The sequence below is a fragment of the Gobius niger genome, assembly GCF_951799975.1.
Source record: "Gobius niger genome assembly, chromosome: 10".
Classification (NCBI taxonomy): domain Eukaryota; kingdom Metazoa; phylum Chordata; class Actinopteri; order Gobiiformes; family Gobiidae; genus Gobius; species Gobius niger.
Window position 1 is genome coordinate 33,649,405 of NC_136861.1, and position 26,930 is coordinate 33,676,334.

General features: G+C 42.0%; 1 protein-coding gene across 4 annotated transcripts in view; it reads right to left on the reverse strand.

Moving 5' to 3' along the window:
- Window positions 1-536: 536 nt before the first annotated feature.
- Window positions 537-26,930, reverse strand: part of LOC306969628 (myosin-10) — a 93,865-nt gene continuing 67,471 nt past the window's right edge. For all 4 annotated transcript variants that reach the window (XM_079565307.1, XM_079565306.1, XM_079565308.1 and 1 more), the window contains 26 exons: window positions 25,347-25,540; window positions 23,555-23,676; window positions 23,411-23,480; window positions 23,107-23,267; window positions 22,928-23,036; window positions 21,109-21,240; window positions 20,818-21,024; window positions 19,465-19,602; window positions 19,249-19,372; window positions 18,933-19,104; window positions 17,063-17,275; window positions 15,592-15,736; window positions 13,927-14,133; window positions 12,047-12,151; window positions 11,820-11,972; window positions 11,497-11,745; window positions 10,269-10,481; window positions 9,891-10,103; window positions 8,930-9,091; window positions 8,722-8,850; window positions 6,902-6,990; window positions 6,708-6,831; window positions 3,459-3,667; window positions 3,277-3,385; window positions 2,142-2,314; window positions 537-766 (listed from right to left, as the gene is read on the reverse strand). In XM_079565307.1, coding sequence (XP_079421433.1) covers window positions 616-766; window positions 2,142-2,314; window positions 3,277-3,385; window positions 3,459-3,667; window positions 6,708-6,831; window positions 6,902-6,990; window positions 8,722-8,850; window positions 8,930-9,091; window positions 9,891-10,103; window positions 10,269-10,481; window positions 11,497-11,745; window positions 11,820-11,972; window positions 12,047-12,151; window positions 13,927-14,133; window positions 15,592-15,736; window positions 17,063-17,275; window positions 18,933-19,104; window positions 19,249-19,372; window positions 19,465-19,602; window positions 20,818-21,024; window positions 21,109-21,240; window positions 22,928-23,036; window positions 23,107-23,267; window positions 23,411-23,480; window positions 23,555-23,676; window positions 25,347-25,540 — 4,073 coding nt within the window. In that variant the 3' untranslated portion in view covers window positions 537-615. The remainder of the gene's footprint in view (window positions 767-2,141; window positions 2,315-3,276; window positions 3,386-3,458; window positions 3,668-6,707; window positions 6,832-6,901; window positions 6,991-8,721; window positions 8,851-8,929; window positions 9,092-9,890; window positions 10,104-10,268; window positions 10,482-11,496; window positions 11,746-11,819; window positions 11,973-12,046; window positions 12,152-13,926; window positions 14,134-15,591; window positions 15,737-17,062; window positions 17,276-18,932; window positions 19,105-19,248; window positions 19,373-19,464; window positions 19,603-20,817; window positions 21,025-21,108; window positions 21,241-22,927; window positions 23,037-23,106; window positions 23,268-23,410; window positions 23,481-23,554; window positions 23,677-25,346; window positions 25,541-26,930) is intronic.

A 26,930-nucleotide genomic window follows, 5' to 3' on the forward strand; every position in this document is an offset into this window, starting at 1 on the left:
AAAAAGATTACAAATGTGATTATTAGGCGTTTTAGAGTCTGCAGAGCCCAAAAAAAAACACACTTTGTTATCAGACAGGTTTGACTTTAGGTAAATCACCCATACCGGGAAAATCTGTGGGAACGGCATGAAATACAATATCAGTATTGGAACAGGCTGTGTAAATGTTACTACACAGCACTGACAGACACGCTGTGGTCATTAAAAGTGTGCGTTACTCACTTCTGCTCTCATTTCTGTTTCATTAAAATAAGATGAAGTGATTTTTACCGACCTAACCCTGTTTTCCTCTGGTCTTCTCTGTCACTTGTCAATGTCAAGCTGATATAAATCATGAAGTGTTAGTAAAAACCTCTGGGCTAAAAGGCCTATGGCACCAGATGGTGGCGCGACAGCCCGGCCCGTAACTGTACCACTGTGTAAACGGGTCAAACACTGGCCCAAACACTGGCCCACCGGAGACGGCTCGCTCCACACAATGGTGTCGTAGTGAAAACAGTCTTTGAACAATAAGGCAACAGGAAGTGGTGCTCCTATTCTTCTTCTTCTTCTTTAGTCGCTGCTGGTGCTCGGGTCATGCTGGGTCGGGGGGGGGGGTGTGGGCGGGCGGGGCGGTTACTCCTGGGCGGGCTGGGTCTCGTTGGCGTTGCTGTCCGTGGTCTTGTTCTCCAGCTCCTCGTCCGACAGCAGCTCCAGGGAGGCGCCCTCGACCTGCAGAGGGCGGCGCCCCGAGCGGCCGCTGGAGAAGCTGATGGGGCCGCCGCGCCTGGGGGGGTCACAGTCAGTAAAGTAAATACTCGGAGGTTACTTAGCAACGGTGTCAAATATTTTAGACCAATATAATCATTTACCACACACACAAATACTATCAACGCTGTTCTTGGCTTTTAGAGGTCTCATTTTTGTAGTATTTTAAGTATTTTTACTATGATCCACCAATTTGTTTTTCACACTCTATAAAAAAAATAAAGAAAAATCAATAAAAATTGTTTAATATGTCCAGCGACTAGGGCTGGGTCCTGTGACATCTACTTTAAAGTGATAGTCTGTAAGGTTAAATGTTGTACAAATTTGATGGACTGTGTATAATTGAGCGCCTGGGTCTGAAATTTGATGTAACACAAGTAATAATAATAATATTTGGTCTAAGTTTTACTTTCCAATTTCACTCTCACTCTTTCCTCACTTTGCAATCTTACAAGCTATCACTTTAATGATACTTGGTTTTAAGATGCCGATGCCTAAAAGATGTTTTTTCCGACATTTACAGGTGTTCGTCATAAAACTAGAATATCATGAAAAAGTAATTAAACCTAAACTGTGAAACTAATATATGATTTAGACTCATTACATACAAAGTGACAAATGTCAAGCCTTTGCTCTAATTTTGATGATAATGGCTCACAGTCCATTTTTATATTATTCTAATTTCACTTTATTTTACTCTACCTTGATACATTGTACCTAACTAAATTTAGTACAGTGTAATGTGCTCTGTAACAATGTGTAATAATACTTATGGGTTAGATACACTTATGTAATAGGACAGGAGACCCTTAGGGTTAGGGTTATGTCGTATTACATTATGTAGCTACAAACTACAAATACATATTATTCCATTATGTATCTAACCCATAGGCACAAGTTATTACACATTGTTACATTTCACATTACGTTGTACTAAATTCAGTTAGGTACAATGTATCAAGGGCAGTATAAAATAAAGTGTTACCGATTTTTAATTTGGGGTTTTTACAAGCTGAGCCATAATAATAAAAGTTATAACAAATAAAGGCTTTACATATCTCACTTTGCATGTAATGAGTTTATCATGAGTTGAATAACAGAAGTGAATGCACTTTTCATGATATTCTATTTATATGATAATTTAAAAAAAAAAAAAATTAAAACCATAATAGACTTTTTTTTCCATTTGTATCATTTATTTGAGCTGAAACAACCTTCCTTTAATGTTGTCCCTGGACCAACAGCATCAAAACTTGGTCTCTAAAGATGTATTCATTTGTAGCTTACTTTTGAATAAAGAGTCTCTAAACTCCAGAAATGTTCAATAGAGAAAGTGAGAGTGAGAGTGAGCGTGAGCGTGAGAGTGAGAGAGTGAGTGACAGTGCAGTCCATACCGGAGGCGGTTCTTGAGCGTGTGCACCTCTCGGCTCAGCCCCTCGCTGGCCTCTGTGGCGTCGTCCAGCTCCCTCTGCAGCTTCCTGCGGGACGCGTTGGACCGGGTGGCCTCCTCCTCCGCCTCCTCCAGCTGCCTCTTCAGCTGCTTCATGCGAGAGTTGGCTTTCTCCAGCTACACACAGATATAATATTACTCACCTGAGCTAATCATGTACTAATCATGTAGTTTACAGACAGTATGTGGTAATACAGCATCATGTGACCCCAGTGAGGTTCATCTCAGCCTCAAAGGAAAATCACAAAAAGACTGGCTCCACACTCATGGTTTGTGTGGGCTCTCAGTCGCCCAGTAGAGACATTTTCTTATAATATTGACTCCTGGACAGAGGCTGTTTCGTCTCTACGCTCATGAAGCACAAAGTACAGATGTATTTAAACTCTGGCCACTCCCGAGGGGAGGGGTCAGGACCAAACATATGAGAAAGAGTTTCACTCATTAAAGTGATAGTCTGTAAGATTGCGAAATGAGAGCGAGAGAGAAAGAGGAATTTCCAATGTAAACAATCCAGCCTGATTAACCCAGTCCAGTCGATCATATTTTAAAATCTTTACCTACGCCTCTCGGTTTATCAAACTCAAAAAGTTTATGATCATGGTGACTCACGACAGATTTCAAACCAAATGTTACGATCCTGAAATGTATCATTTTTGTACTTTAGTCATTAGTCTTTTTAAAGTGACAGTCTGTAAGTATTAAAAAATATAATACGTTATAATTTAGCGCCTGCAGTTTGACACAATGTAAGTAATATACTTAAATTATTATTATTTTTTTCCAAAGTCCCTCCCTTTGCTGATCTCAGACACTAATCAAAAACCCCCGGTGCCATCACTTTGACCAATGGGACGAGCTCTCCTCTGAACCGGCCTGTCAGGGCCAATCAGGAGGGGAGGGGAGGGAACTTGATCATTTACTGTTGAAAATGTTCTCTCTCCTCACCAACAGACTATCACTTTAAGAAAGCCTGTGTTGAGTTGAGATTGCAGTATCTTTTATAAACAAATTGAACAGCATGCTACATAGAACACTATAAGAACATCAGTGTTTTTAGATTCATCTTTTGAAGCCCTCACCTGCTCCTTGTACTGGTCTCCATGGCGACGCTCGTCCTCCACCTGCATGCACACCTCCTTCAGCTTCTTGTCTGCCCTCCGCACCATCTTGTTGGCCGCCGCCCTCTCCCTGGAAGCACACGCCCGTTACACCCGGAGCTCCGCCTCCTTCACACTTATCTGTTTGGGAGATGTTTCCTCACTTGGCCTCCAGCTCCAGCTGCTCCTCCATCTGCCCGATCTTCAGCTCCAGGGCGGCGATGGAGGCCTTGAAGCGGTTCTTCACCGCCCCCTCCAGCTCGCCCAGCTTCACGCGCAGCTCCTTGTTCTGGCGGTCCAGCTGCTGCCGCGCGCTCTCGCTCTTCTGCGCCGTGCTGCGCTCCGCACTCAGCTCGGCGCTCAGGGAGTCCACCTGCGGGACGGGGACAAGGACATTGGAATTTGAATTATTGTCTATGTAATGAAAAGACAGCCTGGAGTTCCCCCTGCTGGCAGGAGTGGGAATGACATGTTATAAAACTTTCACATTGATTTATTCAGGTTTGTCACGATAAAACTAAATCTGAAGTTCGATAAGTCGAGGAAGGAAAATATCACGATCTTATTTAAGACCTTGAAGACCAGAGTTTTGTTGTCCCAGCTCAAGCCGCGCCTTTGCAACAGCCAATCACCACAGCTCCATGTTCCTGATTCAGCCAATCATTGACAAGGATTTTCCTCTTAACCTCTTGACTCCCACCTGAACATGTTTTCTCCTGTTCTCCAAATTCTCCAAATCTAAAAGCTTCTTCAAAATAGCGACAAAAAACGAGAAGATAATGAGGACGTAAATTGACAAAAGTGACAAAAATCCAGCAAAAAAAAGACAAAAATCCAGCAAAAAAGTGACAAAAATCCAGCAAAAAAATGACAAAAGTCCAGCAAAAAAAGACAAAAATCCAGCAAAAAAGTGACAAAAATCCAGCAAAAAAGTGACAAAAATCCAGCAAAAAAAGACAAAAATCCAGCAAAAAAGTGACAAAAATCCAGCAAAAAAAGACAAAAATCCAGCAAAAAAGCGACAAAAATCCAGCAAAAAAGCGACAAAAATCCAGCAAAAAAGTGACAAAAGTCCAGCAAAAAAGTGACAAAAATCCAGCAAAAAAAGACAAAAATCCAGCAAAAAAGTGACAAAAATCCATCAAAAAAAGACAAAAATCCATCAAAAAAAGACAAAAATCCAGCAAAAAAGTGACAAAAATCCAGCAAAAAAGTGACAAAAATCCAGCAAAAAAAGACAAAAATCCAGCAAAAAAGTGACAAAAATCCAGCAAAAAAAGACAAAAATCCAGCAAAAAAGCGACAAAAATCCAGCAAAAAAGCGACAAAAATCCAGCAAAAAAGTGACAAAAGTCCAGCAAAAAAGTGACAAAAATCCAGCAAAAAAAGACAAAAATCCAGCAAAAAAGTGACAAAAATCCATCAAAAAAAGACAAAAATCCATCAAAAAAAGACAAAAATCCAGCAAAAAAGTGACAAAAATCCAGCAAAAAAATGACAAAAGTCCAGCAAAAAAAGACAAAAATCCAGCAAAAAAGTGACAAAAATCCAGCAAAAAAGTGACAAAAATCCAGCAAAAAAAGACAAAAATCCAGCAAAAAAGTGACAAAAATCCATCAAAAAAAGACAAAAATCCAGCAAAAAAAGACAAAAATCCAGCAAAAAAGCGACAAAAATCCAGCAAAAAAGCGACAAAAATCCAGCAAAAAAGTGACAAAAGTCCAGCAAAAAAGTGACAAAAATCCAGCAAAAAAAGACAAAAATCCAGCAAAAAAGTGACAAAAATCCATCAAAAAAAGACAAAAATCCATCAAAAAAAGACAAAAATCCAGCAAAAAAGTGACAAAAGTCCAGCAAAAAAGTGACAAAAGTCCAGCAAAAAAGCGACAAAAATCCAGCAAAAAAGCGACAAAAATCCAGCAAAAAAAAAGACAAAAATCCAGCAAAAAAGTGACAAAAATCCAGCAAAAAAGTGACAAAAATCCAGCAAAAAAGCGACAAAAATCCAGCAAAAAAAAAAAGACAAAAATCCAGCAAAAAAGTGACAAAAGTCCAGCAAAAAAAGTGACAAAAATCCAGCAAAAAAGCGACAAAAATCCAGCAAAAAAGTGACAAAAGTCCAGCAAAAAAGTGACAAAAGTCCAGCAAAAAAGCGACAAAAATCCAGCAAAAAAGCGACAAAAATCCAGCAAAAAAAGACAAAAATCCAGCAAAAAAGTGACAAAAGTCCAGCAAAAAAAAGACAAAAATCCAGCAAAAAAAGACAAAAATCCAGCAAAAAAGTGACAAAAGTCCAGCAAAAAAAGTGACAAAAATCCAGCAAAAAAAAGACAAAAATCCAGCAAAAAAGTGACAAAAGTCCAGCAAAAAAAGTGACAAAAGAGCAGCAAAAAATGTGACAAAACAGCAACAAAAAAGCGACAAAAATCCAGCAAAAAAGCGACAAAAATCCAGCAAAAAAAAGACAAAAATCCAGCAAAAAAGTGACAAAAGTCCAGCAAAAAAGTGACAAAAATCCAGCAAAAAAGCGACAAAAATCCAGCAAAAAAAAAGACAAAAATCCAGCAAAAAAGTGACAAAAGTCCAGCAAAAAAAGTGACAAAAATCCAGCAAAAAAGCGACAAAAATCCAGCAAAAAAGTGACAAAAGTCCAGCAAAAAAGTGACAAAAGTCCAGCAAAAAAGCGACAAAAATCCAGCAAAAAAGCGACAAAAATCCAGCAAAAAAAGACAAAAATCCAGCAAAAAAGTGACAAAAGTCCAGCAAAAAAAAGACAAAAATCCAGCAAAAAAAGACAAAAATCCAGCAAAAAAGTGACAAAAGTCCAGCAAAAAAAAGACAAAAATCCAGCAAAAAAAAGACAAAAATCCAGCAAAAAAGTGACAAAAGTCCAGCAAAAAAAGTGACAAAAGAGCAGCAAAAAATGTGACAAAACAGCAACAAAAAAGTGACAACAATCCAGCAAAAAAGTGACAAAAGTGCCATAAAAAAAGTGACAAAAACACATAAGGGAAATAAAAAGTGACGACAATGGCAAAGAGGAGAGAATGCATTTGGTTTTGGCGGGTGGTAAGAAGTTAAGCCCCTTCACTTCACTTCCTCACCCTCTTCCCAGCGTGCTGCGCCCCTCCTCCGCCCCTCCTCATCTCTACTCTGCTCTTCGAGGCTCACGTCCACAGGCTACCAGATTTCCTCTTCAACCTCTAGCAGATCACGGCATGTTTAGAAGCATGACTATAGCAAAAATGTAAAGATCACTAAATGAATGAATGAAAATGAAAAGATGACCCTGTACCACAGTTTGAAAACCACATAGCATAACTTGTGATACCCTGAAAATAGATTCAGTCATTTGTATCAACTAACTGCAGCACTAAAGAGTTGAAGGGTCTCCAGGCTCCAGTGCTCCTGACCTGCAGAGCGGTCTTCCTGAAGCGGTCGTTGAGCAGCTCCATGTTCCCCTGCTCCTCGTCCAGCTCCTCCTCCAGCTGAGCGATCCGCGCCTCCAGACGCCGCTTCTCCTCCATCAGAGCTGACCTGCACAGGAGACGACATGAAGGGCCGCCCTGACCGAGCCTTTCAACAGATCAAGAGGAGAGCTCCGTACTTTCCCGAGGTGCTGTTGGAGATCTCGTCCTGCAGCTCGTCCCTCTCCTGCTCCGCGTGACGCCGGCCTCTCTCCGACGACGCCAGGTCCTACAGAGAGGTTCAAGATGTGAGACACCAACGCTGAGGGAAAGCAGCGGAAAGCAGCATCACACAGCGCTGAAGCTTTATTCCTTTTCACAGAGGTCTTGTATCTCTTAAGGCAGTGGAAAATTTTTAGATTTTTGGTTTGTTTTCTCCCTTAACCTCTTGTTTTTAACCTCTTAACTTCTGCCTGAACCGAGAGGATCTTTTCATCAGATTTTTTTTTCCATCATTTTTTTGTGGGTATTCAACTCATTTTTGTAACTTTTTTGTCATTTTTTTGTCACATTTTTGTCATTTTTTGTCACATTTTTGTCATTTTTTCGTCAATTTTTTATCACATTTTAGTAATTGTTTTTGTCATTTTTTTTGTAATTTTTTCATCAATTTTTTAGCACATTTTTGTAATTTTTTTGTAATTTTTTGTCAAATTTTCATCAATTTTTTTGTCATTTTTTGTCAATTTTTTTGTCATTTTTTCGTCATTTTTTATCACATTTTTGTAATTTATTTGTAATTTTTTGTCAAATTTTCATCAATTTTTTGTCATTTTTTGTCAATTTTTTTGTCCTTTTTTCGTCGTTTTTTGTCACATTTTTGTAATTTTTTCGTCATTTTTCTAAATCAAATTTTTGTCATTTTTTTGTCATTTTTCTAAATCAAATTTTTGTCATTTTTTTGTCACATTTCCGTAACGTTTTTCGTCTCGGCTTTGTTGCTATTTTCACAGTTTTTTTCCCAGAAGCTTTTGGACTGGGGTAAAGCCAAACTGGAGAAAATGTGCTCGGTTCAGGTGGGAGTTAAGGGGTTAATGTCACAGTAACAGATCGACCAAATTCACCCTTTACAACATGAACATGAGAGAGACATGTTTGGCATCCACACAACGCACAGAATCCCCCTGACAAGACTCTGGAGTCCAACTACGGTCATTTCCTTTGTGGAAGATGGCAGCCGCGCATGTGCAGACCAGAGGTGGGAAGTACTCAGTTACATATACTCAGCACATGTACTTGAGAAGAAGAAGAAGAAGAAGATCTTTATTTATATAGAGCCTTTCACAGACATATAGTCACAAAGCGCTTATACATGAGACAATTGTACATTCACTCCATACTCGGTGGTGTAAACTACGTTTCGCGACTACACACGTCTGCGCCAACAGACCCTCTGGCCACCACCATACATTCACTCACACACATCATTCACCCTGGCCTATTGTGCATGTTTTTAGTAGTGTTTGAGTAGCTTTTTTTAGTAACTGAGTAACTTTATCATGTGGTACTTTTTATTTCTACTTGAGTAATATTGTAATGTATCTGTGATTGTGTTGAAATAATAGCTAATAATAATAGCTAATAATAGAGTAAATCTTTTAAGTGACAAAAGCAAGATCTGACAAATAAGATTGATATAGTTTGTGTTTTATGTACTTTATTCTTCAGAAAAAAGCCATTTTATATATTTTTCTCGCATTTCCTTTCGAAATACTTCACATATCATTTCATAATGTTTGACACCCCTGATCTAGTCCCTTTAAACCTGGCTCTGTTCATCATTTAGATTTCGTTGCTTTCAGCAATTTTGGCCATTTTTACTCAAAAGTGCACATGTTTTCTCCTCAAATGTATGTCAGTTATCTCCAGCCACAGTTTGATATTGATGCAGTGTCTCTACATTATTTCCCCTGTACTCCTGCTGAGCCTCATGTAAAAGCCGGAGCAGTCGGCTGCGTACCTCATGCAGCTGCACGATCTCCGCCTCCAGGCTCTTGAGCTTCTTCTCGTTCTCCTTGGCCGTGGTGAAGATGTCGTCACGAGACGCTCTGGTGTCCTCCAGCTCCCTCTGATAGTCCTTCAGCTGGGCCTGGACAAACAGGTCACCACGTTACATTCATGCATCTGCTCCTCCGTCTGCGTGTGTGTGATGGAGCTGATGTCCGTGCCTGGATCTTGCGCAGCTGTTTGATGGCGTCGTCCCGGGCCTTGTTGGCTCCTTCGATGTGCCCCTCCACGTCCTTCAGGTCCAGCTCCAGCTTCTTCTTTGCAGCGACGGCTGCGGCCCTCTGCTTCCTCTCGTCCTCCAGCTCCACCTCCATCTCCCGCACCTGAGGAAGACACATTAGACACCTCAGCAAAATCTGTTCTTCTTCATTTCTTGATTTGCCAGGCCATTAGTGACCTTCTGGAGTTTAGTAGAAATCAATTTAACTCTATGAAAATCACTGTTTTTTGAAAGAAATCACTGTTTCACTATTGAACTTTATTGTTAGGGTTGGGTCCATACATTATCTTGAAGCTTAAAGTTCTTTAGAATGACACGAATTTGAAGTTAAGAAAATAATCATAATAATTGGCCTGATTCGTGTTGTAGCACATTAAGAAGTTTCTGGAGAATGGCAGGTCCAAATAGTTTCTTTACTGTGTTTTTTTAAAGGTGCATTATGCAACTTTTTATGCAGAAAAAAGTTCATCCAGTCTTGAGGACGCTCCAAGATCAACTGTAGGTTCTGTAGGTTTTTTGGTGAGCGACTCATACAGCCACTGGGTCACTACAAGGTCATACACGCACAAATATCAACTTTGTTTTCCACCTAAAAAGTTGCATAATGCACCTTTAAATATCAGAATTATCATGGTATTTTGGTTGTCCTATTACATCATCATTATAAAAATAAACTGGTTCATTCTGACTTTGATAATATTCTGAAGCTGCAGTATTTTTGTGTCCTCCTGACCGTTTTTATGAACACTTTCAGTTAAGAACTGAATTAAAAAATCTGCCCAAGAAGTGCTTCAAAACTAATCTGTGCTTGAGAACATTTCATGAGCGAGTTTAGAGAAGACGTTTTTGAACTTCCTGCCAGTTTTGGTCTCATGTGTAATAAACCACTGTGGAGCGAGTACCTGTTTGAGGAGCGCCCTCTTCTTCTCCTCGCCCTGCTCGTCCCTCCCCTGCAGGTCCCTCTCGTACTGGGCCTTCAGAGCCTGCATGTTGACCTCCAGCCTCAGCTTGGCGTCCTCTGTGCCCTGGAGCTCATCCTCCAGCTCCTCCAGCTGGGTCTTCATCTCCTCCAGCTGCTGCTCCAGCGAGCGCTTGGACTTCTCCAGCTCGTGCACCTGACCACACACAGGGGAGCAGCCGTTCACATGTCAGCGCTGACTCATCCATCTAAATTCAGTAGTAGATTTCTGGAGGAGCTCCTTAACGAAGGCAAAGATGTCTCCAATCTGTACATAACACCTAAAGTGGACATTACCCCCTAAAGGAGGTCACAGACTCACGTTCTTGCCCACGTCGTCCTTGGAGCTCATCAGGTCCTCCATCTCCGCTCGCAGCTGCTTGTTGAGCCTCTCCAGCTCGTCCTTGCCCTCCAGGGCCTCGTCCAGGGCGCGGGTCATAGACAGGGCCTTGGTCTCCTTCTCCCGCGCCTCGGCCTCAGCGCGGTCCCTCTCCTCTGCGTACCGAGCAGAGATGCTCTTCTCCTCGGCCAACATCTGCACAAGAAACACACACAGCTGAGCAAGAGCAATATCAGACGCACTTTGTCATTTGGATCATCGTGGAGCCACCAGGATCTCCACATTACATTAAGTTAAGCACGGCAACTGATGTGCCACTCCCTCAGCTCAGAGAGGAGAGCTCCTGATGCTGTGCCCTTTGACTGGGCACCCACTGGGAAAACGTAAACCGACGCACATGTGATCTATTACTGTCACACGCAGAAGATCTCACAACGAAGTGATCAGTGACATTTTGAGATCGCTGTATCTGATACTTTATCATTGACCCTCATTATCCTGAGTGCAGTTCTCTGACTGAATAATCCCTCTCAGCTGTTAAACAGCTCATTTGGTTCACATTTCTCAATGAGAATAAATGAGCTCAGCCAGTGTTGAGGTCACTTTTTCAGGCTCAGTGCTGTAATGATTCTTCACCACCAGATGGCACTTATGCAATGTAACCTCCCCACACTGTGTGACACAGTCAAACACAATCAAGGAAGTGGCTCTCAACTGTTGGGTCGGGACCCAAAAGTGGGTCGTGGAAAGTCTAGACACTACTTGAGTCTGTTGTCGGGTTGTTTTTATCATAATTTCAGCTTTTGTGGCTTATTTTATGCCAAGCCAACAACTGATTTTGAGGTTAAGACAATATTTTACATGATAAGTTTTTACACCAGGTCGTAGGTCGCATTTGGGGCTTATCATCCCAGGGTGAGGTGTAGGTCCCGACGCCAAACCAGTTGAGAACCACTGCCTTAAAGTATCATCTGCCCATCACTGGAGAGATCGCAGCCTCTGTCTGCTCCCTCTCTCTCTCATCATTAACCAGATCCAGGTTCCACCTGGGATCACAGTAGCACCTTATAGTACACTCTAGTTCACAAGAGACAAAAAAAAACAATTATTTTGTTCCACTGATTTCCTACTTTCAGAAGAAAGTATATTTGTATCTAGATTCCAGTTCATGTCTCCATGGATTTAAGTCATGATGTGGAGGGTGATGTACCTGGTCAAACTTCTTCTGCTTCTTCTCCAGGTTGGACACGATCTGCCTCTGATGGTCCAGGTCCACAGTCAGGTCGTCCAGCTCCTGCTGGAGCCGTGTCTTGGTCTTCTCCATCTTCTCGAAGCCGATGGTCTTCTCCTCCAGCCGCTGGTTGGACAGCTCCAGGTCTTTATTAAGCTTCTTCTTACACTCCTCCAGACCCTCGATGGTTCCTGCGTCGTCCTCCAGTTTCTTTTTGCTCTCACAAAGCTGAAGATACATATCAAATATAACGTCACGAGAAGCTTAAAGCAGGAGAGTAAAAACATGGGCAGTGCCAGTACCTGAGTCTGCAGTGACAGCAGGTTCTTCTCCAGGTTCTTCCGCGCCTCCTCGTCCTCCTCCTGTTGTTCCTGCAGAGCATTCTTTTCCTCCTCCAGCTGCCTCAGACGGCTGCTGAAGTTCAGCTTCTGCCGGGTCTCCTCCTGCAGAAGCTCCTGCACAGACAAGGTTACAACAGTTATGTGGAAGTCCAGCCTTATTCACGGAGATCTGTGTCACATGACATCACCTGAGTGTCCTGCAGCTGACTCTCCAGCCCAGCCACGTCCTTGGCCATCTTAATGCCCTTCCTCTCAGAGTCCTCCAGGAGGGAAGACACACTGTCCAACTCCGTCTGCAAAATTACATAACACACAACTCAAATACTATGTCTAGTTTCCAACATGCCTGAATAAAAGTGTGGCTGCATGGCTAAAACCTCTGCTAAATGCGATCAGTTGAAAGTATTAGGAGGGACGGGGGATCTGCCAAGGACAACGTTGCAAATTTCTTAGATCAAGATCACGATTTTCTTCTTTTTCACAATTCGTGTGCACTTCATATCTTCAAAATTAAGCTTTAGCATGAATTCAACCTGGAAGACCTGCCTGCAGCACTCCATTCATCGCCTCATCTCTGACCACACCTCCCCGATCATCCATTCATCTCAGGATCAGGATTCCCCTCTTAAGCCCCTCGTTCACTGCCTCGGCCGTTTCCCAGCGTGCAGCGACCCGCCTCCGCCCCTCCCCCACCTGGCCTCATCTCTACTTTGGGGGCGACGTAGAGCGGGTCGTCTCGTGATCGGAAGGTCGCAGGTTTGAATCCCAGCTCCCGCAAATGCACACTGTCATTGTGTCCTCGGGCAAGACACTTTACCCTACTTGCCTCCAGTGTCTGCGTGTACGAATGAGAGTTAGAATGTGTGACTGGTTCCTTTCTGTAAAGCGCTTTGGGCCTGATGAAGGTAGAAAAGCGTATTTCATAACGTTAATGACAGTAATTTCCAGACTATAAGTAGCACTTTTTTTCATAGTTTTGCCGGGCGTGCGACTTATATATCGAAATAAATAATTCCACATGTTCATTATTCACACTGGCAGCCATTAGAAGGCACTCTCGGCTTGTGTACCAGGATCTGCTACTCTCACATGTCCCCAAAAGAAAATCATACGGTTCTACAGCACATGGAACCCGTTTTTAAAATACATGGAGGATGCATTTTCACACAATACTGAGGTCATGGAAGACTAGAGAGAAAATGAAACATAACTTCTAAGACAATACCTTTCATCCATGAATATATTTACCACAATTAACTGTCTTACTTTTCCCTTCCCTGCTTTTTTACTTCTCCCTCTTTTTTTTATCATTATTATCTCTTCCCCTCCTTCTTTCTCTCTCTTCTTCACAGTATGTATGTGTGAGTGCATTTCTGTTGTTTTTAACTCTACTATATCTTTTTTTTTGCTCATTCCTTTATTTTACTCCTTTACTCTTTTCTCTTCTGTCCTTTTCTTCTCTTTTCTTTTTTCTTCCAATCTTTTTCTTTCTAAACTTATTTTCTCCTGCTTCTTCTCTTTCTTCCTTTTCTCTTGACTCCCTTACGGGCTTTCCTTTCTTTCAGGCTCCTAGCAGATGGGGGGGGGGGGGGGTATTTCAGACCAATACACTGTCCTGAAATCCTGCCTGTGTGAAATAAAAAAAAATGCTAATAAAAATAATTAAAAATAAGAAAACCATATTCTGCAGATTACAGGCTGCAAGTAGTGAAACATGCAGCCGAAAACAGTAATCGAGCAGCAGAAAGAAAGTTTTTGAGTGAGCGAGAAACTTGTGAGGGACAAGCAAAAAGTGGAGGTTACTCTTACCCCAATGAAGAACCAAACACCAGTTAAGTTACACCTTTATACTTTGGTTCCAGGACCCAAAGCAAAACCAGGACTGAACTCAAGACTAGTCCCAAATAAAAATGTGCTGCCAACACCAGTAACCAAACGCTGCTTACAGTATATATTTTCAATGTTTTTTCCAGCGGTATCAGTTTAAAAAAGAATCGCGTCTCACTCCTTTCAAAGCCAAACCACAGATGACAGTGTAACGACTGAGTACGAGCTTCTGTCCCGTTACCTGAAGTTTGTGGGTCTTCTCCGCCAGCTCCCCTTTGACCCTCTCCCCCTCGGCGACTCGGGCCACGGCCTCCTGCAGCTGCCCCTCCACCCTCTTCCTCTTGTGCTCCGACTCGCTCTTGGCCTGCTGCAGAGTCTTCACCTCGGCACACAGCTCCTTGTTGGCGCTCTCCTGGCTCTGCTTGGTCTTCTCCAGGTTGGCCTTGAACTAAACACAGTATAGGTGGATGAAGGCAGGGAAGTAGATACGTGTTTTTTTAAAAATGTTTTTCTATTTCATTGACAGCTTAGGTTAGAAAACGTCAACACATTTCTGCTTTTACAATGTACTTTATGTATATCCGTGTTTAATATATTTCTCATAATAATCCTGGGGTCCAGAAGTTACATGCTGGAGGGCCAGATTGGGCCCGCAGACCTGACGTTGCCGACCCCTGCTCTAAGAAGAGAACACTTTTTGAGACTGTGCCCAAACCAGACAGGTTAAATTAGTTGTCATGAGTAAACAAGTCCCATTAGTAGTTACAGCCTTAAAACCCCGACAAAAAACATGAAGTTTGACAAAATACTCTAAAAACTGATTAGATTTAATATTTCTATGCAACAAATATTGGAGCAATTTGAGATCATAACTGTAGAACTGTAGATTGGGGCTGTGGGATGTTACCAGGGTTGTCCTATAGATACAGACGGCAACTCGTCATAGAAGGGGGCGTGGCCTCGCCGAGGGGGAAAATAGAATACAAAATTTTTCACTCTTTTTAGCCATTTTATGGTGAATATGAACTTATTTATCACATACAAATAAAGTCAAGTGTAAATCGGGCCCATATAGATATTTTCTCCCAGCACAGCAGTCATAGCAAGTGTTAGCTAGCGTTAGCATGAGCACAATGCTAACATGTAGCGTCATGTTAGCATTCTCCGTTTTTTTTATGTATCTATTGACCTTATTCCGGACGCAATGAATTGTGCCCGCCCCTTTTCTCCTATGTGTTAACATGGGGCTGGAGAAGTCCACATAAAATCAGTCACTACACGAAAACAAAGCTGTTTTCAGGCCGTGCAGAGAAACGGTGTTGACTTGTCGGTGCAAATGAACATTGGACATTTTACACAAATCAATCGACTAAACCTCAGATTTGAGCGGAGAATATTTTCCCTCGTTCTCCATTAAAATGAACGCTAACATGATGTTAGCATCATGTTAGCATCGGGCTAATGCTAATGGTTACCTAGCGCGAGCTGCAACTGCCGTTTTTTCACTTCTACTGAACAATCTGCTGTGGGAAAATATCCATATGGGCCCGATTTACACTTGACTTTATTATGTGATAAATAAGTTTATTTTTCACCAGAAAATGGCTAAAAAGAGTGAAAAATTGTGTTTCTTCTATGACGAGATGCCGTCTGTATTTATGGGCTTTTGACCCATTTTGCTCCTCCCCATGTCTTTGTATCTTTAGAAAACTATATTCATAATTCAACGATGTTAAAGTAGTTTTTGAACAATTTGGGAAAGTTTAGATTTTTCTCCAAATTGTTTTCCCCCTTAACTGTTTTTAAACATGACCATATATGGGCGATTCCAGAGATGCCGTCTGTATCTATATCACCATGTATATTAATAGGAATATGTGTGTATATTATATGCATATTCTTATACCCTCTTGGCCTGCTCCAGCTGCTCGGACAGCTCCTCCAGGGCGGCGCCGTGTCTCTGTCTCATGTCCTGGATCTGAGCCTCGTGGTTTTTGGTCTCCTCGTCGATGGCCTTCTTCAGCTCAGCCACCTCCTGCTCACGTTTGGTCCTGCAACAGTCACACAAGGCAGATAACAAGATGAAAGCTGCTGATTTACTGCAGCGCTGATGAGTATCTAGGTCGGGTGTTCTCAACTGTTTTTTACCGATATTTTGTTCAACATTTCTTTCCTGAAAATAAGGATAAAATCACGTTTGATAGATTGCATATAATTAAGCGCCTGAGTGTCTTTAATTTGACGTAACGTAAGTAATATTCAATAACACTTTTTGTTCTGAAGTCCATTCCTTTGTAGCAGAATCCCCGGGCGTTCACTTTGACCCATGAGACGAGACTTTCCTGTGAACCGGCCTGTCAGGTCCAATCAGTAGGAAGGGGAGGAACTTGATTGTTCACTTTCTAGTTTCACTCTCTCCTCACTTTGCTATCTTACAGACTATCACTTTAAGTGGTCGGCCAGATGTTCAAATGTGTGATATTTCTGCCAATTGTGCATGTGATCTTACACGCCACGATGCTGATTCTAAAAGTCCTGTTGACATATCATATAATATTTCATTTGAGGTCAGCTTCATAGTAAGCTTAAAGATTTCCATATATCTCCTAATGAGCTGCTAACTTCATATGGCCGTTTCACGCTGCTGACTTAACCTCTTAACTCCCACCTGAACAGATCCCATTTTCTCCAGTTTGGCTTTACCCTAATCAAAAAGCTTCTTGGGAAAAAAAGCACCAAAACAGCCACAAAAAATGAGAAGAAAGAGATGTAAACGCAACACAAAAGTGACAAAAACTCAGCCAAAAAGTGACAAAAATTCAACAAAAAAGTGACAAAAATTAACCAAAAAGTGACAAAAAACTCAACCAAAAAGTGACAAAAAATCAACAAAAATTAAACAAAAATTAAACAAAAAGTGACAAAAAACTCAACCAAAAAGTGGCAAAAATTCAACAAAAATGGGACAAAAATTCAACAAAGTGACAAAAAACTCAACCAAAAAGTGGCAAAAATTCAACAAAAATGTGAAAACAACAAAAAAACAAAAACAAAAAAGAATTAAAAAAAACACAGCACAACGCAAGGAAAAAGACCAGTTTTGTGGGTCTTAGCTTTCAAATGAGGTGCTACACAGGCCTATATAATAACCTAAGAGGACAGAATGCATTTGGTTTAGGCGGGTGGTAAGAGGTTAACATAGAATTACTTTTGAGTTTACATTGACTAAAACTGGACTAAACTAAAAATGGCAAAAGTGTGACTAAATCTAATACCATTATCTTCCAAAAGACTAAGACTAAAACATAGCGGGCCGCACTAGGATAAATCCAGGTCTGATGAGAGCCGAGGTGTATCCCAGTGCGTGTGATCCGTACCTGAGCTCCTGCTGAGCGGCTGTAGTGTCCAGCGTGTCCTCCAGCTCCGTCTTCAGCGCCTCCAGCTCCTCGCTCAGGTCTCTCTTCAGTTTCTCCGCCTTGTTCCGGGCCTGTTTCTCCGTGTCCATGTCCTCCTGGAGCTCCGACAGCTGGGCCTGAAGCTCCCGCACCTGCTTCAGGGCGTTGTTCTTCTGACTCACCTCCTCCTCACCCCTGCAACACCACAGAAGCCCTCAGTATCAGAGACGGGAGGATGGAAGATTTATGATGAATGTTAACTTGTTGCTTTGAGAGACTAGTTTATCCTGATTTAATAACAGTATGTTCGACCCACATTATTTACATCTTTTGCAACTTTTCTGACTGAATATAATTTAGCTTGAAGTAAGAATAAAGTGTCTGGTATTGTAATAACTTAACAAGCAAAGCCATGTGGAAGATGTTTTCAGTTTGATTAGCAACAGGTTCGTGTTTCCACAAGAGGGCAGCACTGTTCCTCAGTTCCTCATGCTCTTCTGCTGCCCAGTGAGCTCACGACATGTTTTACAGTGTTCCACTTTTCAAACAGCAGATAGATTTAGAAATGAGAAATTGTAACTTCAAGGTGCACATTTGACACCAAATGTTACAGTCTTCTGCTTGATGTATTGAAGTTTTGTTTTTGTTTTTCGGAGGATTATTCCATATTAAATTCCAAATCTAAGCTTTAAGAACACCAAAAAACATACACACATTTGTATTTGTTTGTCCATAGACAACAAGACAAGATATCCAAAATTCTAAATCTTTGTGCCACATATATGAACAAAATAAACCCATACATTAATTCCAGGCTCTATCCAAAAACACAGGCCATTATTGTACATATTTTGTGCAAAAAAAGTAAGAAAGAGTATTTTTATAGACAGAAAAAATTAAAACTTAATACATTTTTCCACATATATCTTGTCTTGAGCTCATACTTTGTATAGCAGTGGTTCCCAAAGTGGGGTCCGGGGCCTCAGAGACACTACAGGTGCTTGTCTACAAGTACTTGGGCAAAAAAATCATTTTGAACGAAAAATACATTTATTTGCAAAAATGTACAACCACACCAGGATAGCCTATTGACATAGCTAGATTTTGCTTTTCATGTAATTTTAGCTGTAGAAGAAGAAGAAGATCTTTATTTATATAGCGCCTTTCACAGACATATAGTCACAAAGCGCTTATACATGAGACAATGTACATTCACTCCATACTCGGTGGTGTAAACTACGTTTGTAGCTTCAGTTTCCCCTGGGGGAGACTGTCAGAGGCGCTTTCGCGACTACACATGTCTGCGCCAACGGACCCTCTGACTGTAAAATATTGACTCAATATTGATTCAATTGAATAGAGTAAATTAATATTATTTGGTGGTCCTGAGAAATGTTCAAATTGATAAGGGGGCTGTGATGTCCCGGACTTTGGGGATGGCTGTTATATAGTATCCGTGGACCTCTCTCCTGACGCCAATCAAATGAAGCCTTGGCGTCAATTCAACCTGGAAGTGTAATTTCAGCGTCACCGACCTCCAGCTGATGATCGCGTCTGTGAGGGTCACATCTCCACCTACACTGCTACATCCTTCATCAGTCGTCCATATCACCACCAGTGTCCAGACAATAAACATGTCAATGAATCTTTCTAATCGCTGCTTTTGTCTCTGTTTGAGTCTATCCAGGTTGAAATGCCGTAGTTGTAGAGAGTAAAAAACTGTTTGTTTTGTATCCCCTTTCCTGTCGCTTTATGAGCACTTTCAGGCCAACATTGTAAGTAAGAATTTGCTCCTAATGTTTTGCCTGATATAAATATTAAAACATGTGTACGGTGGCCTGTTGTCATGTACCTGGCCTGTATGACCTGCTGCTCCTCGTCCTTCTTGCCCAGCTGCCCTTTGAGCTCCTCTATCTGCCCCTGGAGCTCCGAGATCTGGTCCTGGAAGTCTGACGTCTCTCCGTCCAGCTTCCTCTTGGCCTTCTCCAGCTCCTGACGCGTCTTCTCCTCCTTCTTCAACCGATCTGCGTGATCGTTCAAACAAACAATTAAAGAAGGGGGTATTCTGGATTCTTCCACTTTTATGAAAACTACTTGTCCGGTGAAAGGACTGTTAAAATTCAGTTTCAAAGGACGATAAAACAGATCAAAGTTAGTGTATACTTTACCTTCCAGCTCTGTGATCATCATCTCCTGCTTGTTCCTGCTCTTCCCCAGGTTCTTGGCCTTCTCCTCCTCTTCGGTCAGCATGGACGTCACCTCATTGATGCGGTCCTCCATGAGCTTCTTCTCCTGAGCACGAGAAGCGAATGAGGTTTAGCTTTTAGAAAAGTACATTAGTTGAGTTGTTTGTTGCTGAACACAGTAAAGTGAACGTGTGAGACCTTGATGAATTTGGAGTTCTGGTCCTCCAGCAGCAGGATGTCCTCCTCGTACTTCTTCAGCTTGGCCTCGGCCGTCACTTTCTCCAGCTGCAGCTTCTGCCGCGCGCCCTCCTCCTCATCCAGCTGCTCCTCCAGGTCCTGCACACGTCCACAGTGACACCAAACAACAACATTACTTATGGAGGTGAATAGCACATGCTCAGACAGGGGCCCCAGATTAGAAAAGTCCCTTGACTAAAAATTATCCTCCATGATTGTATTTCACATTAAAGTGTCTCTTCGGTCGCTTAAGGCGAGACACTGCAGGTGAATAGGGGGAAAAAAAAATGTAGAGACATCAATTTGAAACTTTTGCTGAACATTACAGATATAAACATGAGAAAAAAATGTATTGCATTTTGTCATTTTATGTTTTCACAAAAAAATAAGGCATTTTGAGCATTAAAATGGCCAAAATTGCCTATATTTTGGGCAACGAAATCAAAATAATGAATTGAGGCAGATTAAAATTAATGGTTTTATTTTATTGACATATTAGTAACTAAGATTTTTTCAGAGGGGATTTTGGATATTTTGTTTAGTTTTTCAATAAACTCATCAGTGAAAAAATCTGTAAAAACTCAAATTTCGCCTGTTTTTTTGGTTTCAAAGCTGAATAAATCAGGCTAAGAACTAGATATTAAAAAATCCCTCTGAAAAAAACTTCAAAATATTGTTCAGTCCAAGACTGTAAAGTTTGGAGTCTGTGGGAGCTTCGATAAGGGCTCAGGCTCTGCCCGAGTGCGGCTTCTCTCATTCAGAGAAAACCAGCCCTGAAGTTTTGTAGCGAGTGCGCATGCTCGGCTCGTTCTCTGACTTTTCCGCACCAGCGTCTCGTAGGAGGAAAAATACCATATTTGGGTGAAAGCGTCATCACGGGGCCCCTTAGCAGGACACGTGGATGTCAAATCTGTCAATATTTATGAATGAAAACCCGCGGGAAAGACGGCCTTTCTACGCAGCGCAGCAGCTACTTCCGGGTTACCTCCGCCTCGCAGACAAAACATCATAAAATAAACATCATGCAGGTGAGTTTTGTCATTTTCATATCTGACATGAAAACTAAGATGTAAAGGGAGGAAAACAGATAAAAATCTCCACTTCGACCACCGCGTGAAAAATCAAAACTTTCACCTGCCGTGTCTCGCCTTAAAGTACAAAAATCGACAAAACGTGATTAAAAACAGCATCGTAAAAGTAAACTAAGATGTTAAGAGAGAAAAACTAGCTACATAGTATCTTAGCATTGACCACATTCTACAGAACCAGCGCACTCATAACCGACTTAGTTTGTGAGCCCATAAGGGGACGGACCTGGATGTGCGACTGCATCTTCTTCTTGTCGTTCTGTACGACCTGGTTCCTCTCCTCCTCCTCCTCCAGTCTGGACTCCAGGTCGTGCAGGATCTCCTCCAGCTCCTGCTTCTTGTTGGCCAGCCGCGCCCTCATCTCCTCGGCCTCGGCGAACAGCTCCGTCTCCGCCTGCAGCTGCTCCGCCAGGATGTTCTTCTCCTCCATCAGCTGCGCACACAGAGTCCACAGAGTCGGCGTCAGTGCGGGTTCTCACCGCGTTGAGATCACGTCTCCGTCGGCGTGTGGTGCCACCTGCTGGTGCTTCTTCTCCATCTCCACCAGCTCTCCCTCCACTTTGCTCTGCTTCTCCTTGACTTTGACCAGCTCCTCGTCTTTGGCCAGCATCTCCTCCTCCTGCCGGGTCACCTGCAGCAGGGGCTTCACCTGCGCAGCACACAGGGACAGGCCAGAGCAAGTGTCACAGAGACGCTACAAAATCTGAATAATGGACAGTCAGGCTTAAATGTATGGGTTTGATTGGTTTGACATTTTGAATATCTTATTTAATCTTTAGAAAAGCAAGTTATTAATGAAAGACAAATCTGGGGGAAAAAACAAAAACAAAATTTGCTTTGGTTTTGGGGGTTAAAAAAAAAACAAAAAGTAAATAAAAGAAAAGAAATAATGAAAGACTGCACTGTAAAAATAATGATCTGAACTCATCATATCCTACACTTTGTTGGTTAGAAAATGTCATATTGATCAAAAAGAGCTGAAACAAAAATATCCAGTAGTTTCACTTCCTGTTTATTCAAGCACTCTCCCTCAATGCCCCTCCTCTTGCTCCCCTGATGAAAGGATTAAGCTTAGCAAGAAATAAAGAGGAGAGGAAAGCATTTGCTGGATACGTAGGACCGCAGGAGGAGCCTTTTGAGAGCTGCTGACACAAGACGAGCTACTTTAAAGCACTGTAAAGCACTTTATGCTACATTTTGTGTAAATAGCGCTTTACAAATAAAGTTTGAAGATTCACTGATTACTCAAAGATGCGCTAGCAGCTTGAAACACAACTCAAGGTCTGTTTTTGATGAGAGAACAACACTGTAAAATGATAAAAAGCTCTAAAAAGTCAATTTTGTGCACTATGCTACTTTTTCTGAAAAAAAAAAAAAGTTTATGTTTGTACGTATTTGACCTTTCAGTGGGTGGTTAGCTTAGCGCTTAGGGTTCAAGATCAATGTTATTTCAGTTTTTTTTATATTTCTGGTAGGTTTTTTTGGAACGGAATGTAAATGTAACCATGGAGACAGTTCAATCAGCAGTGAAAATCTAAAACACAGTTGATCCTGGAGCGTCTTACAGGCCATCGGGATGGGAAGTAAAGGCACTATTCTAACCACCCAAGTATCCGCTGGGTCATTCAGGTCAAATACTTATTTTACATGGAAAGTTGCATAGTGCACCTTTAAAGGGACTATACGGAGTTTAAAAACATTAAAATTATGCATTTTCCTCCTCCTACATGTTCCAGCAATGTTAAAAGGTGTAGAATGAGCCCAGACCTGTTCATCACAACTGCCTCTAAAATCCTGCACTGTCACTCAAAAAGTTGTTACTTCATGCACAAGTCTAATATGGAAGGTGCAGTTACACGTATGACCTGAGGTGGCAGCAGTGAGTATAAAATGGCCAACTTGCATCTAGCCCAGGGGTCACCAACCTTATTTCAGCTGAGGGCTACTTTAAGAGCATTAAGTTGTTCGAGGGCGACCAGTTAAAAACAAATCCTAAAGACTTAAACGTACACTGTTCACTTATAGGATATTGACCCCATATTATATTAAAATAGCTTTATTTTAAACTCATACCGAGTCACAAGAACCGAAATAACTGTAATGTTAAGAATTAGATTCAAGAAAATGAAGTGTTTTACACTTTAGAAAAAGTCCCAAGGGCTACTGGACATGCCCCAAAGGGCCCCTGGGTGCCCACGGGCACCACGTTGGTGACCCCTGATCTAGCCCCTTTAAAGAAGACAACTGTCCCAAAACTGGAATATTGAGACGACGATCATGATAATGCAACCCCACTTTACTCCAGGGCTTATTTGAAGATAAAGCTCTGAGTGAACCTTAGTGAAGAGTCTCCACCACTGCCAGTGGCGCAGTTTGAGGTAGGCGGCACAGTTCCTCTGGAGCACCTTGAGTGCGCTGAGCTGCTGCTGCTTCTTGGCGAACGCCCTGAGGAAACACACCGGTCAGGAATCAGCACAGCACCAGACACCGCACATCTTGGTCGCGTGAGCCGTACTTGCGCGCCAGGTAGCCTCGGCACACGGACTGGAAGTAGATGATGATGTCTGTGATCTTCAGGTCCCTCTCCTCCTCCAGGTGAGCCAGGACTCCAGCTCTGAAGAAGATCTTACTCTGGCCGATGCGAAACAGGTTACAGTCCAGCTCCAGAGCGCGGATCTGCACAGGAAACACTTTTACTGTTATTATATGAAGAATTGGGCTGAACATTTGAGGTGTTCTTCATCCAAAACCTTTTTAAATGTGTGTTTTTTAGTTAGTAAGGCGATCAGTGGAGAACATTTATATGATTTTTTTTTTACCATCCTCTCGCAGGCCTGCTTCCCGTCCATGAAGCCCTTGGGAATGGCGTTGGGAGTGAGGATCTCGTACCTGGAAGAGGACAGGGGTGTGAGCAGATGTGATCATGTGACTGTGCTGGTGCTTCCTGGGTACGTCAGCGTCACCTCTGTCTAAACTCCTGGAAGACGATGCGGTTGGGGAAGCCCTGTCTGCAGATGCGGATGCCCTCCAACACGCCGTTGCACCTCAGCTGGTCCAGCACCAGATGGGGGTCCAGTTTCCCGGCCTAAAGAGAGAAAATGGTTTGTTTATCCATCAAAAACTAAACAAGAAAATTGGATAATGTGAATTGGAACCTGCAACGGCTAATGTGGCAAAAGTATAAATTCGCACATAAAATAACTACTAATTATGGTAATTATGCTATGGCTAATTAAATGCATCTGAGGGGTCATGTTCTAGAATTGATGACGCTTTAATCTCAGATGGATGCCAAGGGTGCTTTACAACTCTATGGGAGAGGCACAGTTTTGGAAAGAAATACTCTTACTCCCCGCCTTAACTGAACACATTTTCTCCTGTCCAGCTTTACCCCTGATCTAAAAACATCTGGACTACAGTTCACAGCCTTATACGTCCAATAGCCTCTGCTTATTTCCTATTTTAATAATATTGCTTGCAAAACACAACTGTCCACCAGGAGTTGCTGCAGCACCCTCAGCACCCTGGGTTCCCATGGCCTGGGAGCCAGATGTTTTCAGCTGTTGTCAACTCATCGACCTCAAAGCCTCGTTAGAAATCATTAAAGAGTACACAGAGCTTTTGAGATTTCTCTTTTGATACAAAATACAGTGTATTATGCAAAATCAACTTTTTCAAGCTTTCCATCATGTTATTATGTCATTTCCTCATTAAAAACATGCCTGAAGTGTTGCCTTGGCACATTCACGTATTTTTGAGTAATCTGTAAAAACTCTGATGGCGGCCATTTTAGGGATAGGTTTGCCTGAGTCCTCCTAGGAACGCCCCCACCTCCTGGAGACGCCTCTGAGCTTTCGTCACCAGCCGAGTAACCAACCACTGCTCCTCAGCAGAACCCCCTCCCCACTGATGCCACAGACAGCGTGTGGAGGGGGCGTGTCGGAAAGGGTCAGAGGTTCTTAAAGAGACAGAGGCCTATTTCAAGACATTCACTACAGCCATTTTGAGAGAGACATTTTATACAAGGCAGTTATTCTAATTTACTGCAGTTACAGACTAACAGAAGGTTTGGTCATCGTTGTGATATAGACTGGTGCAATGTGACTGAAAAAAGCATTTTACTCCCTCTTTAATACGTAACTGCGGCTGCTTGGGTAGTTAGCTTAGCGCCTGTACTTACCATCCCGATGGCCTGTAGGACGCTTGAGGACCAATTGTTCTTTTATGTTTTCACTGCTGATTGTTTCCATATATTCCGAAAACCTCCCTGAAATCCTTAAAAAACTTAAATAAAATGCATCCTAAAGCTTGAAGGAGCATTTCGACGTCCGCGCAGTAATATCTTCGCTTTACTGCGCAGACATCAAACTGCTCCTAAGGTGTTATTACGCCTTACAATATAGTCCCCCCTTTAATGTTTTGTAACTATACTTGGATCGTGTAAACGCTCACGTAACCGTATTTAAATGGGGAAAACGTAGAAGAGCTTGGTCGCTTCTAACTTCATCCCTGTGTGGGTCTATAGGAAGCGCATGCGTAAAAACCAGACAGGTACGCATCAACTCGTCTACGCTCAGGTGAGAACATAAACCCAGACATAGAGAAAACACAGACATTATATAAATGCCACAGACATGTAATACCTCGTCGTACTTTAATATAGGGCCTGGCTTCACCATTGAGGTGGCGTTTCTGTGGTTTCTACGCGAGTTAGAACACGACCGATAACGTGAGGTGTGCCTGGTGGCGGCGTACCCTCTTCTCGTGGTTGGGGATGATGCAGCGGACGAAGTTGGGGTTGGTGTTCCTCAGCGTGGCCATGAGCTTGGACAGCTGCTCCTTGTACAGCTGACCCACCGTGCGGAACATGCCCTTCTTGGTCTTGTACGCCGCTCCGAAGGCCGTCTCGTTCATGCCGGCCACCTGGTCCAGCCCCACAATCCTGTCCACTGGGGGAGAAGACACAGGTCAACACATTTCAAAATGACATCGGTAAACAGTTTGCTCAAATACTTTTACTTGAGAAGCTTCTTGTGGAAATTGTGCCTGCATTTTTCACTTCGACTTGAATCCAAATGAGTACTTTGTAAAAACATTTGCTAAGATGAAAATAACCCTGTATAATCTATAAGTGCCAAATCTTTTTGTTGACAAATAATACAATAATTTATGTTTGCATATGTTGTTTCTGATTTTGCGCTGTTGTTTGTGGTTCAAAATTCAATAAATAAGGAAGGAATTTGATTAATTAACTGATTGATTTTTTTGGTGGACAAAAACAGTCGTCACCGTGAAATAAATAGAATTACTCTAGATCAGGGGTGCCCAAAGTGGGGCCCGCCAGAGAGTGACCTACTTTTGCGCTGTGTGTGGTTAATACTAACTCTCTTCCATTCACTCTCAAAGGTAAATATGGATGCAGTACACTTTTTGACCACCAGCGTCAAATTAGGGGCGCTGTTTCACTCTTTTCACAAAGTTAAAGCAGTACTAAGTAACTCTTCCCCCTAGAGGCCATAAGTGCAACTGCAGGTGTCGTAGCAAGTTGCGATTCTTTAACTTATTAATTGTCTTGGAGAGTAAATACTACGCTGACAGGAAAGGGAGAGAGGGATACTGTGCATCCAATTATACAACGGAAATATTTCTTTTCAATCAAACTTGGCTGTAAATACTGTTTAAAGTGACGTTAGCCCGCTGTTAGCTTTGCCCGTTAGCATGTTAGCTTCTTCTTCGTGATTCCATTAGTGTGTATTGGTGGCTCCGGTCCGGTGGCAGTCAAGTTGCAAACATGGTTTTCTGGCCAGAGACACCAGGGGGAGATGAAAGACCCTCCAATCATCCCATACATCCCAACACTTGTATTATCCCCACAGGGACTACGGGAAGGATTCATTAAGGTAAACACGTTACTTAGTACTGCTTTAAGGAAAAACTGTTGTGGTGTCTTGGTTTTTCTCAATCACAGAGCGTTGTAGCATCAACTTTCGCAGTTTTCCAACTTTTATTGCAAAGGTTGTTGACCACAACAACAGTATATGTTAAAAAGTGACTTATAAAAGAATTGATGCTGAACGGACACTTTCAAAATAATCTAATGTGCATTATCTTTGAGTGAACGAATGAGGTAAAGTTACTGTAGGTGCTGTAGATGCAGGTGTTTGTTTTTTTGCACTAAATTGCTACAATGGTTGATTTTGTTCTACTAAAATTAGGCTTTTGCCATAGTTACCATTTGTTTTGATATAGCTTTTTTTTTTTGCATAGATAGAAACAAATGCAAATGTAGGCTATCGAAATCATTAAAAGTAAATAAAATAAAGTAGCTTTATAATTTGC